The sequence below is a fragment of the Pongo pygmaeus genome, chromosome 1 (genome assembly GCF_028885625.2).
Source record: "Pongo pygmaeus isolate AG05252 chromosome 1, NHGRI_mPonPyg2-v2.0_pri, whole genome shotgun sequence".
In the NCBI taxonomy this organism is placed as follows: domain Eukaryota; kingdom Metazoa; phylum Chordata; class Mammalia; order Primates; family Hominidae; genus Pongo; species Pongo pygmaeus.
In genome coordinates, this window is record NC_072373.2 from 43,773,121 (window position 1) to 43,796,332 (window position 23,212).

Consider the following 23,212-nt stretch of genomic DNA (forward strand, 5'->3'; position numbering starts at 1 on the left):
CGGAGAGAATGTGACATCTCCTTTGAAGGGATGGTCCTGGACAGGTAGGGAGCAGCTCTGCCTGGAGATCGGGTGGCCAGAATGGCACGCCTGGGTAATGGTCGCAGCAGACTGGCTCCGAGGAGGGGAGGGGAGGTGCCCCGGGAAGCCGGGTAGCTTTCACCTAAATGTTTGGTGGCGAGCGACAGAGGGGGCGGTACCCTGCCCTAGGTAATGATAGGGCAGTCTGGGAGCCACGCGGGGGCTTCCCGTCGCGGCGCGGCTACAAAGCCAGCTTCGAGACCTCCCGCTTTCTTCCCCTGGGTACCAGCCCCACCCCTCTATCCCCCCTCGCAGCACCCCCCACCTCCGTCCCGCCTTGCCCCGCCCCCTCCTGGCAGTCCCAGCGCGCATGCTCTCTCCCCCCGCGGAGTAACCTGGAGATTTAAAAGCCGCCGGCTGGCGCGCGTGGGGGGCAAGGAAGGGGGGGTAACCAGCCTGCGCGCGCTGGCTTCGGGTGACAGCCGCGCGCCTCGGCCAGGTAGGAGCGCGCCCCCTCCTCTCCCAGGGGTGAGGGTCCCGGCGCGGGAAAGGGAGCAGCAGTGCGCGGCCGAGCTCCGCGGTGTCGCGTGTTTTGCGCCCCGCGGGATGGGGCCGCGCCGTGGCCGTCCGGGGCGCTGCGCGCCGAGCCCCGCGCGAATCCCAGAGCGGGGCGCGTCCCACGCGCTCTGCCGGGGCGGGTGCCGAGTGCCCGGCGTCTGCACGGGTCCCCACTGAGCTGTGCTTTTTTCCGCGGAGGGCGGGCAGGCAGGAGGTGCCCGCGCTGTCCCAGGGCTGGCGGCGGTGTGGGCGGGGAGCAGCCCCTCCCCGGAGCCCCGGGCCGGGCCGGGCCGACGGCTGGCGGACCGGCCGCTGGCTCCTGTTGCAGCCTCCCGTTTCAGACTTTTCTTTGGAAAGTTGCGTTTATTTTCTTCTCTTGTCTGGGCTTCACCGGAAAGGGGCAGGATGAGTCACTGCGGCGCGCACAGTCCGGGACTTGGGGGAGCCGGGACGGGGGCCGACGGCCGCGGCGCCGCGGGGTGCTCAGGCCCGGGCCGGCTTTCTTGAGGAAGAGTGAGTTATTGAGAGAGGGAAAGGAGACTGAGCCCTCTTGGACTTAGACCTGGGGCGAGCTGTGGGCACAGAGTTGGGACTGGACCGTGTGTGTGTGTGTGTTACTGTGTCCCCTTTTCAGCCTCAGTTTCCCCTCTGTGGGGAGAGAAAGGCTGCTGTTTTCTCCTCGCCTTCCAGGTCTCAGGTGGGGAAGGAGAGAGTTCTGCAAACGGCAAACAGGTGTGATGTGGTACCTGGGCATCCCGTGCAGCTTCTCAGAGCTCTGGGCCTAGGCAGGCTTGCTGGAAAAGCCCCAGGGACCTGCATGCTTTCTCCCGAGTGCGGGTCAGGCCTTCCTGTAGTCTTCCGCTCCCCCCAGGCACTGCAGTCCTGTGAGTTGCTCTTGCCCTTGACCTCTGAATCAGCCTCCATCTTCCTGACAGACACTCTTGACCTGCTCAGCTTTTCCCCACCCCAGGGCGTGTTCCCTATGCTTCCTCTTTTTCCAAGAGGCCAGAGTTGGGGGTAGGGAGGGGTTTGGCATGGTGGGTACCTGGTGAGGACTCGCCCTTCAGCTGTTACACAGACCCGGTCCCAGTGGAGCAGGGACTAAGAATAGCCCAGCTGCTGTCTTGCTGCCCTGGAGTCTGCAGCCGGGCATGGCCAGTTGACCAGGGCCCAGAGTGACCCTTGCTGGGGTCCTGGAACCTTTGCTCAGGGGTGGGGTTGAGGTCCTAGGGGCTTCGGACTACCTTTCCTGAGGCACTTAGCAGATCTCCTTTCAGAGCAGAGACCGCCTTGGTGTAGACTCACCTGCCCGAGGCCTGGGAAACAGGCTGGCCTATTGGGGTGGGAGTGGGAGGGCCCAGGAGGCCCAGGCTAGGCGGGAAGCCTAAGGAAACCCATAGAGCAGCATACTGTAGGGGATAAGTGAGACGTAAGTTGAGGTCGCAGGCCATTCTGTTGGATCAGTCCCATTCCCTCATTCCTCCCTTATCTCCTCCCACCAGGCCTGTCGTGGAGCCAGGACTCTGTTGTTCTGAAAGTGCTCAGAAAATGCAGCTTGAGTCAGCAGAATGAGTTTGAAGATAAAAATACAGCTGTGGATGAATGTACAGCTGTGGACAGACAGGCCCCAATTTAGTGGGTGTGTGTTAGGGGGAGTTTTCCTATGTATTCATGGAGTGTGTGGTGAACTTCCCCATCCCTCCTGGCTGCCTGAATAACCTTTTGCAGGAGGAGGAGGAGTAGACAGTGATCCCTGGTGGTCTCCTGAGCCCCTTCCAGGCCACTGGGTGGTGGAGGGATAGTGGAGGCCTCCCTCCAGCTCTCCCCTTACCCAAACGGGAGCTCTCAGCCTGGGCAGGGCTGGTCTGAAGACTCAAAGTAAAGTTAACTTGAAGACTTTAAGTACTATCATCTGGACATCACAGCCTGATAAGTCAACATGGATAAAAACCCAGACTGTCAGAAAGATAGTTTCTTTTTTTTTTTTTTTTTTAGGCGAAGTTTCACTCTTGTTGCCCAGGCTGGAGTGCAATGTCACGATCTCAGCTCACTGCAGCCTCTGCCTCCTGGGTTCAACAAGTGATTCTCCTCCCTCAGCCTCCCAAGTAGCTGGGATTACAGGCACCCGCCACCATGCCTGGCTAATTTTTGTATTTTTAGTAGATACAGGGTTTTACCATGTTGGCCAGGCTTGTCTTGAACTCCTGACCTCAAGTGATCTGCCCACCTCAGCCTCCCAAAGTGTTGGGATTACAGGCGTGAGCCACCGCACCCGGCCAGAAAGACAGTTTCTATATTGGCTGCTTCGCTAGGTGAGCTCCACCAGCTTGGCAAGTTACTTAACCTCATCCAAGCCTCAGTATCCCTGGCTGCAAAATGGGAATGATAATACTTACTGTATAGCTTTGTTAAGTAGATTATAACAGACTTAAAATTTATAAACATATAATTACGTGATATATAAAGTCTAAAAATTATAGCTTTATTAAGTATTGTATATAGAGTACTAAACTGTGTCTGACACATTAGTGCTCAATAAATGTTAGTACCAACTATATATTGTATCGATCATTTGGGACTGAATGGACAGCAGTGCCTAGCCTGAGACTCTCTTCTTGGGCCTTGCTCTTAAAAAACAGAAAACAAAAATCTGCTCTAGACCTTATTTCTTTGGTAGCAAGGTCTCCTGGACTTTGGGGAGTCCGTTGAGAGATTGAGCTTTGGCAGAATGATTTGAATCTGATTTCCTCTTGCACAAGTTATTTAAACTGTTTCAACTTCCTCCTCTGTAAAATGAGGGTAATAGTACCTACCTCACAGTATTTCCAGGATTAAATAAGCTGATGTAGGTAAAGCTCTGAGCACAGCAGCTGCTTGTAAAAAGAGCTTGATAAATGTCAGCTGCTGTTATTTGGTGACAATGGAGCCAATCGTTGTGGTTTACACTTAGAAACCAGAGTTTCTTAGCAAGGGAATTGGCCCACAGATAACTATATGTAAGCTACGAAGGACACATCTGCAGTTGAACTTGTGGCCCTGTGCAGAGATCACAGCAGGACTGGATGTCCATGTCTCTCCTCTACTACTCTGCTACTGTGTGACTTCTATTTAATTAGTGCAGAAACCCCTGCCCAGCCTACCTTCCTCAGGCTGGAAAAGGGTACCATGAACATGAATGTATATCCTGAGAAGTTAAGAGCCTTCTATGCAAACAGTTATTTGTTGTTATTTTTAGGAAAACTGTATAGGGAGGGTGCCCTGAAGTTGGGATTCTGCTCTGTCCTCCCTCCCCAACCCTTAGGGTCTTTTGCACTATTCTTTGGTGTCCAGAAAAAAAACCAGCCTAGCTTTCTTTGAACAGTTAGTGGCCCTGTTTGCTGGGCAGCAGGGGTGGAGACTGGACCAGCTGGTACCAGGCCCAGTGTCTTGAACACTGATGCCACTCGATTCCCAGCAATAGAGCTGGAGTGTTGAGCTTTGTCCAGTGTATTAAGTGTCCCTGCTTGGGCTGGGGAGGGGGGCAGCTGGTGACAGAGCCATCACGGGATGCTCCTGATCCCTGGCCAGAACTTCCTGTTGAATCCTTTTTTCTACTACGTGGTCTGTGTTTTCCCCTCCACGGGAAGAAATCCACAGTTTTGCCACAGGCCCTGACTGACTTGTGGAATTTCTTGCTTCTGATGTTGGACATGGGCCTGCTTCCGCTATTGGTCTTGACCTCATTGCCTGTAAAATGGAGATAAGATTCACCTTGCATGGTTATGGTGAGGATTAAACGTGATGTGCATATTCAGCCAAGCACCTGCACACACCAGGTGTTCCATAGATGTTTGTTCCTTTCCCCTTCTTTGTTACTTCTGGAGATCACTTTCTGGGGAGTGGGGACCAGCCAGCAAGAAGGGGTTTGGAGGCCACTTCCTGGCGCTGTAGTCCGCAGTCCCCCAGTCACCATATCCAGGATAGCAGGATGCCCAGCCAGAGGTGATACCCGCAGGAGCAGCCAGCCCACAACAGCAGTTCTTGTCTTTCCCCTGTGGTCGCTGTGTGCCCCCCTGCCCCCGGCCTCGCTAATCTCAAGTGTACTTTGAGTTGGCAAATAGTGTTCAAGCTAGGAGTGCCTGGCCCATCCCTAGGGATGTGGCAATTTAGATTCCCACTCCTGGCTCCTGTCCTTAGTGAGCGGAGCACCCAGGTAGCTTGAATGTGGCCCTGCCTGGATCCCAGGCACACTGGTAAAATCACATCCAATGGGAATCCTGATTCAGCCTTACCCATAGGCCTTCTATTGGGCACCTACTCTTCTCAGGGCCTGTGCTTCCTGCTTTCCAGGGGCTGAAGCACTAGTGGGGAGGACAGCAGTGGGGGAAGGACTGCAAATCCAAGACTCTGAGGACCGTGGGCAGCCTCCAACCCTGGGGGCTGCCTGGTTAGAGCAGTTGAGATTTAGCAGGGAGAGGGGATACTTGACGGCTTGGTTTCCAGGGGGCTGTGGAGGAGGTGTGAGATTTGAGCTGGGCAGGGCTCAGGTGGAGGGGAGAGGCAGTCCAGGAAGGGGAAGTAACTGGAGCACGGTGACCATGTTGGAAGCAAAAACAAGCCTAGTGCTGATGAATTCCCTTATTTGGGTACCCATGGAGGTATGCTGAATCGTCTAGGGACACGCAGATAGCCAGCCCAGATCTGAGATCAAAACCCAGTCTCATGATTTTGAGTTCGGTATTGTTTCCTGCACACCTCACTGGGGAGAGACCAAAAGGAGGGGTGGGCGTGATTAGAAGTCCCAGACTCCAAGGGCCTTGTTTTACAGCCATACACCCTTTTCTGCTGTTGGGGCTCAGAAAACAATACCCCAAAGTGAAGGCCTCAGAGGCAAAGTTTCTGTCTGATCTCCTGTCTCTCACCCCTTATTCTCTCCTGAGACAGGCCAAAGCAACTCCCTCTTTTCCAGGGCAGGTCATAGAAACTAGAACCCTTCTCCCCAAAGCCAGCCATACAACCTAAAAATATTACTCTTTCTCCTGGCTTTCTGGGTAAGAACTGGTGATCAAGAAATGATCTGACCTGCCTTGTTTGATAGTAGGTCATAAGGCCCTCATTGCAGAGGGGTCCTACCCCATTCCTGGGAGGAAGAAATCTGGCAACGGAGAGGCCGAGAAGAATCTGGACAGGCCTTGCTGGGCTTCACCACTCAGTCTGTTAGCATTAGCTCATACCATTTTTGTCGGATCACATTTCTGCATCCTGTGTGTGCTTCCTCAAACCTAAGCATAAAAATGGATACTTAGGCTGGGCGCAGTGGCTCACGCCTGTAATCCCAGCACTTTGAGAGGCCGAGTTCGGTGGATCAGCTGAGGTCAGGTGTTCGAGACCAGCCCGGCCAACAGAGTGAAACCCCACCTCTACTAAAAATACAAAAATTAGCCTGGCGTGGTGACGCATGCCTGTAGTCCCGGCTACTTGGTAGGCGGAGGCAGGACAATTGCTTGAATCCCGGAGGCAGAGGTTGCAGTGAGCTGAGATCGTGCCACTGCACACCAGCCTGGGCAACAGAATGAGAGCTAGTCTCAAAAAGAAAAAAGAAAAGATACTTCACCCTGGGTCTTTGGGTTTTCATTTCTAAGGGCTCTTGTGTCATATAAAACTATGATCAAATAAATTTGTGTGCTTTTCTCTCTTTTTTTTTTTGAAACAGTATCAATTTTGAGATGACATCTCGCTCTGTTGCCCAGGCTGGAGTGCAGTCACGCAATCTCAGCTCACTGCAACCCCTGCCTCCTAGGTTCAAGTGATTCTCCTGCCTCAACCTCCTGAGTAGCTGGGATTACAGGCATGTGCCACCACACCCAGCTAATTTTTGTATTTTTAGTAGAGATGAGGTTTTACCATGTTGCCCAGGCTGGTTTCAAACTCCTGACCTCAAGTCATATGCCTCCCTCGGCCTCCCAAAGTGCTGGGATTACAGGCGTGAGCCACTGCGTCCAGCCTGTTGTGCTTGTCTCTTGTTACCATATTTTTCGTTATAGAAGTGTCAGTTCTGACCTTTATGATAGGGAGGAAAAAGGGATCTCCCCCATCCCCACCCCTGTATTTCATGGCACCTACCTGCTTATCCTTCAAGGCTAAAGCAACATGGCCATTCCCTCTAGGAAGCCCTGGAAGAACTGCACATGCCCCCCATATTGGGTCCCACCCCCCCACGTGGATTTGTATCTTCACACTTGTGCCACTGTGCCACCTCATTGCACACCGATTGCATTTTATCCCTTTTGCCAAAGGGAGCTGTGATCAGTTGTTTCTGTGTCCCCAGCACCTTCACAGCAGCCTTACGCACAATTGAGGCTCTGTGGTGTTGGGTGTGGGTGGGTGGGTTTCAGTGCTGTTTGACATTCCCTTAGGGGAGGTTAGGTTGCATGCACTGAGGTATACTTCCAAGGGTCAGCAAGCTTGGGATCTTTAAATCAGAAAATGAGTTTCTTTGGGAGCCCACCCTTTCCTTGCTCACCACTGAGTGACTGTTTTTGAGAACACACTTGCAGAGTACTGAGTCTGACTTGGAGCCCTCTGTTTATAAATGGGACTGATCACAGACTCTAGGACTCAGATCTAATAAAGCCTTACAGGCCACTGAGTTTGAAACCCTAGAGGTGTGGGACATGGCAGAGTTGGAACCAGCACCGTGGTCTGACTCTTGGTCCAGGGCGCTGCCCATCTGTAGCTTTGCATAGATCTTTAGTCTTCTGGCCTCTTTCCTGTATACCTCACCTCCTAAGGGAGGCCAGGCTAAAGGGAAGACTAGAATTGGCTGTACATGGATAGGGAGAGCTGTCTAGCCTGGCTGACTGGCAGGGTTCAAGTTCAGTAGGAGGAAGGCCATTTAGGCTTCTCTTTTCAGGGGCTGTACGAAAAGGCAGGATGCGGGGAAGGAACTTCTGAGTGGCCTGGACACTGTGCCAATCTCCCTCTTCCCCCTCCATGTTCCTATTCCCCTACCTTGGGCCAAGGAATTTCTTGGTACTGCTGCCCCGCCTTGCAGGGAAGCATTTACTGTGGCCCAAGAAGAGAATTCAGTTACTAATTTCTGCCAGGAACAGAGTCCAACTCTGGGAAGGACTGGGGAAGAGGGCAGTTCTGCCCCCAGATGTCCTGGTTACTCGGCTGAGTTTCAGGTGACCGCTGACCCTTGGCACTGTTGGTGCCTGAGAGTGTGTGGGCAGATGAAGGATGGGGTAAGTGCAGCTGGGGCGTCCTTCTCCACCTCATTCCCCTTGACTCATTGGTAGGAAGCCATGAAAGTCCAAATACAAAGTAGGGATTTTATATTCCTATTTCACAAGGGTGAACATGAATCCCTTCCTGAATGTCAGTGAGCCCTTAGGGGGTACCTGCCCGTGAAGAAGCAACTGCCAGGGGTAGGGGGTGCATGTGAGATCACCTGGCTGCACAGATGTATAAAGAACCTTTGGCATTATCCAGATTAGCTCTCATTTTACGGGCATAGAAACTGAGTCCCAGAGAGGTGAGATGGCCTGTCTAGGGTACACAGCTCTTAAAAAAAGTGGCTGAAACAGGACTGCTCTCTTCCTGGCTCCCAGTTCAGAGCACCTTCCAGCATTTTCAAATGGTTCGAATTTTCTGCTCAACCACTGTTTATTTGTGCAACCTTGGGCATGTTACGTTCTGAGACTGAGCTGTTCATCTTGAATATGAATATTAAACACCTACCTTGGATTTGGAGCGTATGAATTGTATGAGTTATTAGAGAGAAGGTACAATATATGAAGTACCTGGCACATGCTAGACGCCTCTGAGGCAGTTAGTAGGGGTCGGCCACTGTGTTCATTTTCCCTGTGGATGGAAATCGTGCTGTCTCATAACTACGGGATCATTGTCCCACCTTCTACCTCCCTTCTCAGCCTTCCTCCAGCAGGCAGGTCTGCTGCAGTGACCTCTCCTCACCTGTTGGGGCCAGCACCTGGGGAGGCAGTTGCATTCTTGGCATTCCTCTTGCTGCTAGGGGCTGGAAGAGGCGCTGGTGCGGTGGGGGAGGCACGTGGGTGAGCGGGGGAATGGAAACTGAGAAGAAAGTGTAGTTGGTCTCCCCTAACCACAGCCGCTCCTGTTTGGGAGTGAGAAAGCCCTTCCTCCGCTTAGGAGGCGACCAAAGAAGTGGCCGCCAGGAACTTTCGTATCCTGTATCTCAAACACACTCCACATCTATGAAGTTGGTGGTATTAATCTAAGTTTCCGTGCCTGTAAAATGGGTATACTAACTGTACCCACCTCATCGGATGGTTGGAAGACCAAGACGCACGGCAGAGTGCCTAGTATGTATTATAACCTCAATGTTGGCTGCTATTGTGCGTTTTCTTTTCTGTTTTTTTGTGTGTGTTTGTGGTTTTTTGTTTGTTTGTTTGTTTGTTTGAGACAGTCACCCTGTTGCCCAGGCTAGAGTGCAGTGTGGCACGATCTCAGTTCACTGCAACCTTGACCTCCCGGTTTCAAGCAATTCTCATGCCTCAGCCTCCCGAGTAGCTGGGATTAGAGGTGTGTGCCACTATGCCTGGGCCTGGCTAATTTTTGTATTTTTAGTAGAGATGAGGCTTCACCATTTTGGCCAGGCTGGTCTCGAACTTCTTGACCTCAGGTAATCTGCCCGCCTCGGCCTCCCAAAGTGCTGGGATTACAGGCATGAGCCACCGTGCCTGGCCTGCTTTTGTTCATTGTGGATGAGGAAACTGAGGCACGGGAAGGTCAAGTTACAGGCTCATGCAATTATAATAAGTGGTGGAGCTGGCATGCAAACCCAGGTCAGGCAGACTCCCAAACCCAGGTCAGCCTGCAGAGTCTGCCAGGGTTTGGGGACGTCAAGATTCAGAGGGTTGTGGTCCCTCGGGTGGAAGAGAGCTCCAGGTTGAAGAGCACTGCTGGTCCTGGTTTGGAGGGCATGCCCAGTGTGACCTTGGGTTGCAGCTGTTCTCAGAAACGAAGTGTGATTGGGAGGCCCAGGTGCCTGGAGTCAGAATGTGTGCCTGTATTGACTGTCACCATGGGATTGCCAGGTGACCCTTGGGAGAGTCCCCATGCTTCAGCCCCAGCTTAGGCTGTCCAGGACGGACTCTGGCCAAGGTGAGGGTCAGGCCAGCCCCAGAATCCCTGTCACTGGGTAGGAGAGGGGAAGGGAGGGCAGTGCTGGCTCCAGGGACTGCCCCTCTGTCCCTTCCCCTCCCCTTCCCCCAATCTCCTCTGGCATTTGTTTCCTTTCCAAAGCTGGACTGGGGCTCTCAGACAGGGCAACAAAAGCCACTCTCCACCGCGCCACAGCCACCTGTTGGGTTTTCACACATTGGGGGTGAGTGGGGGGAGGGAGCTATTGCCCTTTTCCCAGTGTCTGTGGTGTGCCCCCTCTGCCCCCCTAGGGCCTGGGATTCTCTTTGCTGCCCGATGTGACGGGCTCAGGAGCTGGAGGGGGTGGGGGCCAGCAGCAGCTGGAAGGGGAATTGAGTGGGAAGGGGCCGGCGCTGGCAGCCGGAGAGAGTTTGATGGATTACTCTGCAGGCCGAGAGGTTTCTCCCTAATCCCCCTTTGTGTCCCGGCCTGCAGCCCCCTCACCCTCTCTGACAAGCTGCTAAGCAGAAGGCTTCCAGTCCCGGTGAAGAAAAGGCAGCTCAGCAGGGCGAACTCTAAATCCCTGGCCTCCGGGCCCTGGGGGAGGCAGGCACCAGGCAGCAAGTCCGGGATGGGGCTGGGGTCCCCAGTCCCACTGCCGGCCCTTATTCTTTCTTAGGAGTCCCTGAGGTGGGGGGGCTTCATTCTGAGTGGGATCCTCAGGTGCCCCTGGGAGCCCTGTGAAGTCGTGGGCCTCCGCTTTTTCTGCAAATCACTGTTTTTTTCTAGGGCAGGACTGGGGAAAGCAGAGACCCTCACTGCTTTGGAAATATTTGGCCCCAGAGAATCAAAGACTGAATGGGTTGGGAGTCACCAAAGCCATACTTGTCTAATGCTGTGTCCCTCCCGTCATCTCTCCAGCAGCCCAAGCGCACAGCACCCCTCACAAAGGGGATCTGTCATGATGGGGAGCTTATTGTCTCACAAGAATGCTCGTTTCCAGGTCTCCTGGCTAGTGCAGGCTCTTTCTGGGGTGTCCCCAAGGCTCCTGTGGAGCTGTCGTGAGGGTGGGGCTCATGTGGGGAGTGCAGTGTGCCAGGTTTCATTAGGTAAGGTGACAGCATTGGTCCCCTGGGACTGGGGCGAGTGGGGGGTGGGTAACGGGGATGAGGGCTGGGGAACCCCCAGACCTGAGAGGTCCACTCCCTGCCCCCAACCTAGAGGACCGTGGAGAGCTCAGTTTGGAGCAAGGTGCTGGGGTCGCCCCTTCTCTGCCATCTCACTGACCTGGGGCAGGGCAGCCTTGGTGGAGTGTGTGTCCGGGAGGTTGGCCCAGGGTGACCCCACCCGCTTTCCTCAGCTGAGTCATTATTCCTCGTGCCTCACCAGCCCCCGATTTCCCCTTCTGTGGGGAGGGCTGCGGGGTGGCTGTGAAGGGGAGAGGAGCCGCTTCGGAGGAGCCTGGGAGAAAGCAGAGCGTCTTTGTGAGTGTGCAGGGAACACGCAGGGTCGCTGAGCCTGCGGGGTCAGGGTGGGGGCTGCAGCCGTTTGATGTGCCTGGGTGGGGTTTGACGCTGGCCTGCATAAAGAGGCCTTAGAATTGCTGCATGACACAGGCCCGGGGTGGGGGCTGCCCCCAGCCTGGGCTTCCACGGGCCTCTGTCTGTCAGTCGAGGGAATCTGCTCCCCCAGCTCCACCTCAGCCGTGCGGGGTGGCAGGAGCCCCTTTGAAAGCCCTCAAAGACCTCTTTATACATCCCCCTCTGACCCTCCCTTTCCTTAGGGAGCTACCAGGGAGTGGGCTCGGGTCGGCTTTCCTCCTCCTCTGCCACTCTGTCTTCTGTATTTTGGACAAAGTTCAGGCCAAGTTTGTTCCTGTTGCGCAGTTTCATTTCCCCCAAAACTCCCTGCTTGGGGTCTGGTCTGAAGTGGGGGCTTTCCAGTCCAGGAGGGTTTATCTGAGCCCCTCACCACCTTTGAGCCTATAGGAGCTGCTCCCTCTGGAGTTGGGCCTGCAAAGTCCTCGGTGTGTGGGGAGCACGTGGGAGGAGGAGGACTTAAGCCCTCACCCTTGCTTCTACTGCCACCCCTTGCTCTTAGCCATTCATTCATTAGGTAAACATTTCCCGGTCCCTTTTCTTGCTGGGGTGGGAGCCAGCCCTGGGAGTGTCACATATTGGGATGTATAGGGGCATGTATCTCCCAGTACCTGGAGGGGTGCAGTGGGGATCCAGGTTCACTGACCTTGCCCAGGGCCCTTGGTCTCTCTGGGTTTTGATTCTTTTCCCCCAAGGATGAGGAAGGTTGACCTGGGGCAGAGCTCCAGAAAGGTTCCCAGAGGCCTTAGGTTTCCTCCAGCTTTCTTGCTGTCTTGCCATTGCTGGGCCCAGAGAGGAGGGGAGATGGTTGGAACTTGAGAGGGACTTGTCCTAGAAGGCTGCCTGTTCCTTGCGTTTCTGAGAGGTCAGCCCCTCCACTTCCTTCCTTTTCGTGCCCACTCCTTGCCAGGTGAACACTCTGAGGCTGGCTCTTCTGGTTGATCTTGTCTTTGCCAAAGTGTTCCAGGAGTAGTAGGGCAGGAGGATTTTAGAAGCATCTCTAAGACTGGAGGGTGTAAGGGAGAATTGGACCCTGTCCCCAGGAGGACGGGGGAGTTCCGCAGACTTGGGGCAGGAGGCGGGGTTCCAACACTGACCTGTCACTTGCAAGCTTTGGCAAGAAGCTTGCCCTGAGGCTGCTGATGGGAGTGTGGCCAGGAAAGTGGTACTGAAAGACTTCTTGTTCTCTGACCTCCCTGAGCCTGAGAACTGAGAAAGGCTGGGCTCCTCCGTTTGTGCTCCAGGGAAGGCGGCCCTGGAGGGGGGATGGCGAGCAGCTGGACTTAGTGCTCAGGAGTCCTCTGTGGTCTCCTTAGTGCGAGGACCCTGGAGTAGGGATGAAATGACAGGGACTGGGGCACTGGAAAGCATGCAAGGATAAGAAAAGGGGGCTTTGGAGGGTAGTGTGTGCTTATGGGCTTGGAACTTCTCAGGCAATTCTGGGCTGGGAAGAGTAAAGTCTGGGGGTATCAAGAGGACTCTGGACCCACTGGGCAGAGGAGAACTCAAACGAGGGAGGACGGACTCTGTAACCAAAGAATACAGGGGTGCTTGAAGCCTGCCCCCTTCCTAGTCAAATCCTTTCCCCACCTGGCCCAACCCCTAGTTACCAGGTAAAGAATCCCTGGGTGGGGATGGGGGGCGTTGGAGAAAGGCACCCCAGGAAGGGGGAGGCTACTAATGAGCTAGCTGGGCTGTAGGAGGATGGTGGGGGGCACTCTTCTCTTTACCTCTTTCTTTTTGTCTTTTTCCCATATGGGCTAAGAAGGATCCTGCTAATTCCTGGGGGGCCTGGGAACTGGATTAAGGGAGGGGCAAGGCAAGTGGGGTGATTAATGGTTGCTGGACAGCTGTGGTTTATTTTTATTTTTTTATTTTTTAGGGACCAGGTCTCACTCTGTTGCCCAGGCTGGAGAACACTGGCACGATCATAGCTCACTTGCAGCCTCGAACTCCTGGACTCAGGAGATCCTCCCACCTCAGCCTCCTGAGTAGCTGGGATTATAGGTGCATGCCACCATGCCCAGCTAATTTTTATTTTTTTATGTTTTATTTTATGTATTTATTTTTATTTGAGATGGAGTTTCGCACTGTCATGGGGCTGGAGTGCAGTGGCACAATCTCGGCTCACTGCAACCTCTGCCTCCCAGGTTCAAGCAATTCTCCTCCTTCAGCCTCCCGAGTAGCTGGGATTGTAGGCTTACGCCACCATGCCCAGCTAATTTTTGTATTTTTAGTAGAGATGGAGTTTCACCACGTTGGCCAGGCTGGTCTCGAACCTCCTGACCTCAGGTAATTTGCCTGCTTTGGCCTCCCAAAGTGCTGGGATTACAGGCATGAGCCACTGTACCTGGCCTATTTTATTTTTATTTTTGTAGAAACAGGGTCTTGCTATGTTGCCCAGGCTGTTCTTAAGCTCCTGCCCTCAAGCCATCCTCCCACTCCAGCCTCCCAAAGTGCTGAGATTACAGATGTGAGCCACTGTGCCTGGCCTGCAATTTATTTTAAACAATAGGGAGCAGCCAGGACTTAGAGAATGGGTGCAGGTTATAGGCGAGGCTGGGTCTAACAAAGTCTCTGTTTGCTCAGGGAGGACCTGGTCTCCTGAAAACCCAGAGCAGGTTAGCATTCAGGGCCCTCCCAGAACAAGGGTGGGGAGTGGAATGGGTTGGAAGCCTTTGGCCGCAGAACCTTTCCCTTTAGGCTGGATGGCACTGCGTCTTGGTCTCTGTGCTGTCTCCTGCTTTCCTTCTTGGGGGCACTGTGGAAATGCAGCAATGAGAGGCTCAAGTTGAACCTATGACAGCTCAGCTAAGACTGAGGTCTGGCCTTCCATCTTCCTTTTGGAGACAGTATGGGTCAGTATTTTACACACCTTCTTATGCCACCTCCATAGGAGGCCATGTGCCCCATCCCAAAGGGTGAGTCTGAGCAGGATTTAGGGGAGGAGGCTGCTGGTTGCCCAGCCTTATCTCAATTCCCTTCCTTCATGATCTGCCAGCTGCAAAGCCCCTGAAGGTGGTGGTGGAGTGAACAGACCTTACTCAGGACTGATAGCCATCTGATTTTTTTTTAGGCAGTGTCTCCCTCTGTCACCCAGACTGGAGGCAGTGGTCCGATCACTGCGCACTGCACCCTTGACCTCCCAGGCTCAAGCAATCTCCCATCTCAGCCTCTTAAGCAGCTGGGACCACAGGTGCGTACTACCACGCCTCGCTAATTTTTAAATTTTTTGTAGTGAGGGGGTCTCGCTGTATTGCCCAGGCTGGTCTCAAACTCCTGGGCTCAAGTGATCCTCCTGCCTTGGCCTCTTGAAGTTCTGGGATTATAGGCGTGAGCCACCACACTCAGTCCTGGCTGATTTCTCTGTGGCATAGCTCAGAGCACCCACAACATGCTTTGTAACATGCAAGGCCCCATGGGGCTTAGTATTATGTGAAAAGATAAGATAAGAGAAGTTGAAGTGCCTTTTATTATGAGGTGCTGAGATTGGCAGAGGGCATGAGTCAGGGCTGGGGGTGGTGGAGGCACCTGCCACCATGCCTGGCTAATTTTTGTATTTTTAGCAGAGACGGGGTTTCACCATGTTGGCCAGGCTGGTCTTGAACTCCTGACCTCAAGTGATCCGCCTGCCTTGGCCTCCCAAAGTGCTAGGATTACAGGCGTGTGCCACCACACCCGGCTTTTCATAGTCACTTCTAAGCAGAGGCTTAGATACTGCAATGTGTATATTGTCGGGAAGCAAGACTTGGAGACCGCTTGCTTGGCGGGGGAGGTACAGGATGGTTCTCTCTGCACAGGAGGCAGGGCTAGCAGGAAGGAGTGTGGGACTTCTCTGCTGAAAATTGGAAAGAGCACAGAAAAATTCCTTTCTCTGCCATTTAAGAGCACAGAAAGGCTGCCCTGGAAGTGGCTGGGCATCCTGCCAGCTTGGGGGAGTCACTGGTATCATTACAGGTGTTGCCAGGTGGTGTGGTTTCATGCCCCTGTGAGCTAGAACCTGGGGACGGCTCCACTCTCCCATGACAGTTGGATGGCCACGTGAGGGATTGTTTCTTCCCCTTGAACATTGAACTCAGGGAGAAACTCAAGGGAGAGATTTTCAGGCCTAGGCTCATCCCAGGGAGCCTTCTCTAAGTTAAAACTCAACCCAACAAAACAGCCTCTCCTCCCTTTCCCCTTCATCCTGGTCTTTGGGGTTAGGGGTTGTGGTGCAATGTGGCTCATGGCCAAGCAATGCAGAATAGGAAGTGTTACTCTTAACAAAGGGGAATTGAACACCCCAGGTTTGGGGAGTAGAAAGAGAAAAGCAAACAAACCAGGCCTGGCAGAGGTTCTCCAGGGGCACCTTGATAGCTGGGCAACTAAAAATTCAGTTGGTTTGATTGCTCCCTCCCGCTCCCCAATATTAACAGGGAAGGGCAATTGTAGATTTTTCAAAACAGAGAATAACCAACATCTGTTTGGCTCTGGAGTGTGCTGAGGTTTAAAAAATCATATTTACCTTATTAATTATGTCAGCCTTAGGCTAATATTAACATGTATTTCCTGACTGGGCAGAAGGGGGTGGCACCTCGGTGACAGGGCCAGTCGCCAGCCTGTGAATGATCAGGATCCAGACAATTTAGAGCAAATCGTGGAGACCTGGCTCCCAGGACTTAACACCCCGTGTGCTTGTGATTGCCCCGCCCTTCTAGGATCTGAGTGATGAGACGTGTCCCCACTGAGGTGCCCCACAGCAGCAGGTGTTGAGCATGGGCTGAGAAGCTGGACCGGCACCAAAGGGCTGGCGGAAATGGGCGCCTGGCTGATTCCTAGGCAGTTGGCGGCAGCAAGGAGGAGAGGCCGCAGCTTTTGGAGCAGAGCCGAGACGAAGCAGTTCTGGAGTGCTTGAACGGCCCCCTGAGCCCTACCCGCCTGGCCCACTATGGTCCAGAGGCTGTGGGTGAGCCGCCTGCTGCGGCACCGGAAAGCCCAGCTCTTGCTGGTCAACCTGCTAACCTTTGGCCTGGAGGTGTGTTTGGCCGCAGGCATCACCTATGTGCCGCCTCTGCTGCTGGAAGTGGGGGTAGAGGAGAAGTTCATGACCATGGTGCTGGGTGAGTCACTACATCCTCCTTCCTTCCTGTTCCAGATATGTGCCACCTGGGATGTGGGACAGGAGTACCTCTGCCCTGGGAGCTGCTTGGAGGGAGAGGTGGTCTGCTGGGAAGGCATTGCTGGGCAGGAGGGTGACCCTGGGCTGAGGGGGCACACCAAGAGAAAGAAGAGAATACCAAGGACATACCCCAGTCACCTCTGGATCCCTGGTCCTGCACAGTGCCTGGCTCATAGGAGACACTAGAGAAATGCTCCTAACCTTTGGCTAGCCCTTTTATAATTTATAGCGATTATCTCATTTAATGCTTACAACCACCATTTGAGGTGATCCATTTTACAGAGAAGGAAGCAGAGGCTTTTTAAGAGGTTAGGTAAGTCTTAGCCAAAGCCAAATAGCAGCTGAACAGTAGAGCTGGGACTCCATCAAGGTCTCCCAGCCGGGGCTTCCTCCTACCCCTAGGACAAGGGGCGGGCTCCTGACTCTGCAGATAAATTCTACAAAAGCCACAGAAGGCAAGTAGTAACCATTGTGTGACAACCCCTCACCCCCAGGGAGAGGGGCCCCTGTGAGGATTGCAGGCTCTGGAGTCACACTGCTTGTTGAAACGCTGCCTCTTACCCTCCCTAGGTCTGCACCTTTGAATAAGTATCACTTCTTAGTTGCTCCATGCCTCAGTTTGTCCATCTGAAAATGGGGGCATCTGTAATGTCTGTGTTACGAGGAGTAAATTACAGCATCCCCGTGAAGACGTAGCACAGTGTCGAGTACGGAATGTTATTTCCATCCTTCTCACGGAGCTTGGTTGCCCTTCCCCTTGCCCTTTACTTGTCCCAGCCATTGACTCATACTACTTCCCTTCTTGCAGGCATTGGTCCAGTGCTGGGCCTGGTCTCTGTCCCGCTCCTAGGCTCAGCCAGTGACCACTGGCACGGACGCTATGGCCGCCGCCGGCCCTTCATCTGGGTGCTGTCCTTGGGCATCCTACTGAGCCTCTTTCTCATCCCAAGGGCCGGCTGGCTGGCAGGGCTGCTGTGCCCGGATCCCAGGCCCCTGGAGCTGGCACTGCTCATCCTGGGCGTGGGGCTGCTGGACTTCTGTGGCCAGGTGTGCTTCACTCCACTGGAGGCCCTGCTCTCTGACCTCTTCCGGGACCCGGACCACTGTCGCCAGGCCTACTCTGTCTATGCCTTCATGATCAGTCTTGGGGGCTGCCTGGGCTACCTCCTGCCTGCCATTGACTGGGACACCAGTGCCCTGGCCCCCTACCTGGGCACCCAGGAGGAGTGCCTCTTTGGCCTGCTCACCCTCATCTTCCTCACCTGCGTAGCAGCCACACTGCTGGTGGCTGAGGAGGCAGCGCTGGGCCCCACTGAGCCAGCAGAAGGGCTGTCGGCCCCCTCCTTGCCTCCCCACTGCTGTCCATGCTGGGCCCGCTTGGCTTTCCGGAACCTGGGCGCCCTGCTTCCCCGACTGCACCAGCTGTGCTGCCGCATGCCCCGCACCCTGCGCCGGCTCTTCGTGGCTGAGCTGTGCAGCTGGATGGCACTCATGACCTTCACGCTGTTTTACACGGATTTCGTGGGCGAGGGGCTGTACCAGGGCGTGCCCAGAGCTGAGCCGGGCACCGAGGCCCGGAGACACTATGATGAAGGTAAGGCCTTGGCAACCAGCAGAGGCTGGTGTGGGAGCCGCCCACCAGAGATGACACTTGGGGCTGTGTCTGGGCTGGTGCCTCTCCATCCTGGCACCTCTCCATCCTGACCCCGACTTCTCTGTCAGGAAAGTGGGGATGGACCCCGTCTGCATACACAGCTTCTCATGGGTGTGGAACATCTCTGCTCGCAGTTTCAGGAAGGCCTGTGGCTGCTCTAGGAGTTTGATCAGTCATTGCCCCAGTTTGACAGAAGGAAAGGCGGAGCTTATTCAAAGTCTAGAGGGAGTGGAGGAGTCAAGGCTGGATTTCAGATCTGCCTGGTTCCAGCCGCAGTGTGCCCTCTGCTCCCCCGACGACTTTCCAAATAATCTCACCAGCGCCTTCCAGCTCAGGCGTCCTAGAAGCGTCTTGAAGCCTGTGGCCAGCTGTCTTTGTGTTCCCTCTCACCCGCCTGTCCCCACAGCTGAGACTCCCAGGAAACCTTCAGACCACCTTCCTCTGCCTTCAGCAAGGGGCTTTGCCCACATTCTCTGAGGGCCAGCGGAAGAACCTAGACTCCCATTGCTACGGGTAGAAAGGGGAAGGGTGCTGGGGAGCAGGGCTGGTCCACAGCAGGTCTCGTGCAGCAGGTGCCTGTGGTCCCGCCTTCTCATCTCCCCGAGACTGCTCCTACCCTTCCCTCCCAGGCCCTGTCTGATGGCCTCTCTCCCTCTGCAGGCGTTCGGATGGGCAGTCTGGGGCTGTTCCTGCAGTGCACCATCTCCCTGGTCTTCTCTCTGGTCATGGACCGGCTGGTGCAGCGGTTCGGCACTCGAGCAGTCTATTTGGCCAGTGTGGCAGCTTTCCCTGTGGCTGCCGGTGCCACATGCCTCTCCCACAGTGTGGCCGTGGTGACGGCTTCAGCCGCCCTCACCGGGTTCACCTTCTCAGCCCTGCAGATCCTGCCCTACACACTGGCTTCCCTCTACCACCGGGAGAAGCAGGTACTCATTGGCCAGTGGGTGGAGTCAGGGCGGGAGGGGTGGTCTGGGTTTTTGGGAGGCTGACTAGCTCAGAACCTGGTATCTGGCAAGTGACTTTGGAGAATGCTTCTTTGAATCAGAGAGGAAGCTTATCCTAGCCCCAGGGCCAGAGGCTTGGGCTGCAGAAGAGTGTAGATTAGATTCTGGGAATGACTTTCTGGGGTCAGGACTATGTAGCACTTGAATGGATGATTGCAAGAAATGCAAAATATGTTAGTGGGAATTCCGAAGAGTCAGGCCAGCAGGAGCCCTAGGCTTCTAGGCTGGTTGTTCTATAAAGAGGCAGGGCGCTGGATCAGATGAACCCTGGGCCATTCAGCCTCAGCAGATGGGCGTGGGAATGGTCCGGCCTTAGCAACACCTTCCTTCAGGGAGCAGCAACCTGACTTAGCCTGTGTCCTACTCTGGTCTCTGAGATGGGGCAGGCTCCTTCCTACCCCCTTTCTTTCTGGCTTATTTTTCTTTTCTGTCTAATTCCCTTTTCTTTCCCTGCCTCCCTCCTTTGCCTCCTTCCCTTTCCCCTTCCCCTGTGGCAGATATCTGAGCTTGACACCTGACCCACTCACTTGGGCACTGTGTAAGTTGTGGGGACCTCCTTCTTGGTTGGCCCTACACTAACGAGCCTCTCCAGGGGCCCCCTTCCTTGGGAAGCCACCTAACCCAGGCAGTGTGGTCATCTTTGTCTCCTCCACTGACCTCACTGAGCTACAAGCCTGGGTGCTGGACTCTGCCTTGAGGGGCATGAAGTTGGGGTGTCCCAAGGGAGGAGAAGATGCAGGACTGCTCTCACAGAGCTCTCAGACTGTAGGGAAGACCTGCCCCTGTGTCTGGTAGCACTTGAGGAGGAGTAGGTAAGTTCATAGCTGAGAGGCTGGTTAACTGAGTAGGTAGCTGCAGGGGTGAGAGGTATGAAGGGAAGGGGCTAAGGTTTTGGTTGGGGGAGTCTAGTCCCTGAGACTCCTGTTAGCCCACTGATAACCTTCTTCAGCCTTCACTCATCTGCATGCCTGGGCTGGGGGCAGGGGGCTGGCATCAGCGGCCAGGTCTGAGTGTGTGCTGTCGTGTCAGGGAACGTTCTGGGGCTAGCCATCTTCTCCAGATGGAGGAGCATGTCTGTCCTCGGACCACTCCAGACTCCAGCCTCAGCGGACATTCCTGGGGTGGCAGGCAGGGAGGAGAAGTCCTGGGAGGCCCCTTCCTAACAGCAGCTGATGGCAGACTTGGCACTGCACGCTGTCTGCCTGTTTCTTTGCCCACTTGTTGAGCTGCATGGTGAGCCGTGGGCTTCCCTGGTATCAGGTTTGAGCTCTGCCATGGCTCCCAGCTCGCAAATGCAGCCAACTCAACTCTTTTGGCATGGGGACAATGTTGGATAAGACCTGGCCTTGTCCTTAAATAGGAGGCTCTGGGCCATCAAGGGCAGGGGTTGGGGGGATGGTGGTCGACCAGTCACTCTGATCTAAGTCAGACAGCAGGAAGGAAGTGAGAAGCCTTCAACATTAGCACAGCTGGGGCTGGGGGAGGTGGGAAGAGGGGCATTCCTCCTGCTTTGGGTCTACTGGATTCTCCCTGCCCCAAGGCTGGGGACAAGGGAGCTCATGGCAGGGCAGCTGCCCATGGCATCTGGGACCCCAGAGAGGCAGAGCTTCTCTGCACAGGGCAATGAGGATCTCCAGATGTCGAAGTGGAGGGCAGACAGGAAGGAAGGTTAGGAGAGCCTGTGTGGGGTTTGGGCCATCAGGGGCCCTGCCTTGGCTTTTGTTCCTCTATTCTGTGCATCTCTTACCACCGTCTTCATTCCCCCTGTGTCTTTTCCTTACCTTGGAGCTCTGTTCTCTCTGACCTGTGCTATTGAGTTTGTCTGCCTCTTACCTGTTCTAAGAGGCTAGAGGAGACCTAGACTTCTGGGTTCACATTTGTCCCCGCCCCACCCCGTTACCCTTCTCCCACTCCTGAGGAAGGGTCCTGGTTAGACCTGAACCAAGTAGGGTCTCCATCTTCTCTCCTGCTCCTGATTCTCATGAAGTCCCATTGCCCCTGGGATGGAGACAAGGGTCTGTTCTCACACCTTGGTGGGGGAGGTGCCAGTGCTGGGTACACACCTGTCCTCTTCCCCTTTTCTTCACCCCTCCGCCTTAGGTGTTCCTGCCCAAATACCGAGGGGACGCTGGAGGCGCTAGCAGTGAGGACAGCCTGATGACCAGCTTCCTGCCAGGCCCTAAGCCTGGAGCTCCCTTCCCTAATGGACACGTGGGTGCTGGAGGCAGTGGCCTGCTCCCGCCTCCGCCCGCGCTCTGCGGGGCCTCTGCCTGCGACGTCTCCGTACGTGTGGTGGTGGGTGAGCCCACCGAGGCAAGGGTGGTTCCGGGCCGGGGCATCTGCCTGGACCTCGCCATCCTGGATAGTGCCTTCCTGCTGTCCCAGGTGGCCCCGTCCCTGTTTATGGGCTCCATCGTCCAGCTCAGCCAGTCTGTCACTGCCTATATGGTGTCTGCTGCAGGCCTGGGTCTGGTCGCCATTTACTTTGCTACACAGGTAGTATTTGACAAGAGCGACTTGGCCAAATACTCAGTGTAGAACACTTCCAGCACATTGGAGTGGAGGGCCTGCCTCACTGGGTCCCAGCTCCCCACTCCTGTTAGCCCCATGGGGCTGCCGGGCTGGCCGCCAGTTTCTGTTGCTGCCAAAGTAATGTGGCTCTCTGCTGCCACCCTGTGCTGCTGAGGTGCATAGCTGCACAGCTGGGGGCTGGGGCGTCCCTCTGCTCTCTCCCCAGTCTCTAGGGCCGCCTGACTGGAGGCCTTCCAAGGGGGTTTCGGTCTGGACTTCTACAGGGAGGCCGGAAGGGCTCCATGCACTGGAATGCGGGGACTCTGCAGGTGGATTACCCAGGCTCAGGGTTAACAGCTAGCCTTCTGGTTGAGACACACCTAGAGAAGGGTTTTTGGGAGCTGAATAAACTCAGTCACCTGGTTTCCCACCTCTTAGCCCCTTAACCTGCAGCTTCATTTAATGTAGCTCTTGCATGGGAGTTTCTAGGATGAAACACTCCTCCGTGGGATTTGAACATATGAAAGTTATTTGTAGGGGAAGAGTCCTGAGGGGCAACACACAAGAACTAGGTACCCTCAGCCCACAGCACTGTCTTTTTGCTGATCCACCCCGCTCTTACCTTTTATCAGGATGTGGCCTGTTGGTCCCTCTGTTGCCATCACAGGGACACAGGCATTTAAATATTTAACTTATTTATTTAACAAAGTAGAAGGGAATCCATTGCTAGCTTTTCTGTGTTGGTGTCTAATATTTGGGTAGGGTGGGATCCCCAACAGTCAGGTCCCCTGAGATATCTGGCCATTGGGCTGATCATTGCCAGAATCTTCTTCTCCTGGGGTCTGGCCCCCCAAAATGCCTAACCCAGGACCTTGGAAATTCTACTCATCCCAAATGATAATTCCAAATGCTGTTACCCAAGGTTAGGGTGTTGAAGGAAGGTGGAGGGTGGGGCTTCCGGTCTCAACGGCTTCCCTAACCACCCCTCTTCTCTTGGCCCAGCCTGGTTCCCCCCACTTCCACTCCCCTCTACTCTCTCTAGGACTGGGGTGATGAAGGCACTGCCCGAAATTTCCCCTACCCCCAACTTTCCCCACTGGCTCCACAACCCTGTTTGGAGCTATTGCTGGACCAGAAGCACAAAGTGTGGTTTCCCAAGCCTTTGTCCATCTCAGCCCCCAGAGTATATCTGTGCTTGGGGAATCTCACACAGAAACTCAGGAGCACCCCCTGCCTGAGCTAAGGGAGGTCTTATCTCTCAGGGGGGTTTAAGTGCCGTTTGCAATAATGTCGTCTTATTTATTTAGCGGGGTGAATATTTTATACTGTAAGTGAGCAATCAGAGTATAATGTTTATGGTGACGAAATTAAAGGCTTTCTTATATGTTTATTGGCATGTGTTTCTTTTATGAGGGGGAAAGATCAGATCTTTCTACAACATTCTTAACTCTCTGTTCAGGGGGCCCTTTGGCTTTTGACAGCTTCACTTCCCAGTGGCCACCAGCAGGTGGAGGCATAGACCAGCACTCTGTGTCAATTGCCAATTGGGTGGGGTTGTGCTGCACCTTGGATTGGGGGGTTTGGGAGTTGGGGAGAGGGGGTC

General features: G+C 54.6%; 1 protein-coding gene across 11 annotated transcripts; it reads left to right on the forward strand.

The window, feature by feature from the left end:
• Window positions 1-391: 391 nt before the first annotated feature.
• SLC45A3 (solute carrier family 45 member 3) lies at window positions 392-22,999 on the forward strand. Of its 11 annotated transcripts, none has more exons than XM_054451568.2 (6): window positions 392-520; window positions 14,359-14,478; window positions 15,980-16,381; window positions 17,249-18,034; window positions 18,755-19,020; window positions 21,199-22,999. In XM_054451568.2, the coding sequence occupies exons 3-6, from the start codon at window positions 16,210-16,212 to the stop codon at window positions 21,634-21,636; spliced, it is 1,662 nt and encodes a 553-aa protein (XP_054307543.1). In that variant the 5' UTR covers window positions 392-520; window positions 14,359-14,478; window positions 15,980-16,209; the 3' UTR covers window positions 21,637-22,999. The 11 variants fall into 11 exon arrangements, with proteins under 11 accessions (XP_054307543.1, XP_054307607.1, XP_054307552.1 ...); XM_054451577.2 differs by having other exon boundaries at window positions 419-520; window positions 14,363-14,478; XM_054451583.2 differs by lacking the exon at window positions 392-520 and adding an exon at window positions 9,876-9,928.
• The last annotated feature ends 213 nt before the right edge of the window (window positions 23,000-23,212 follow it).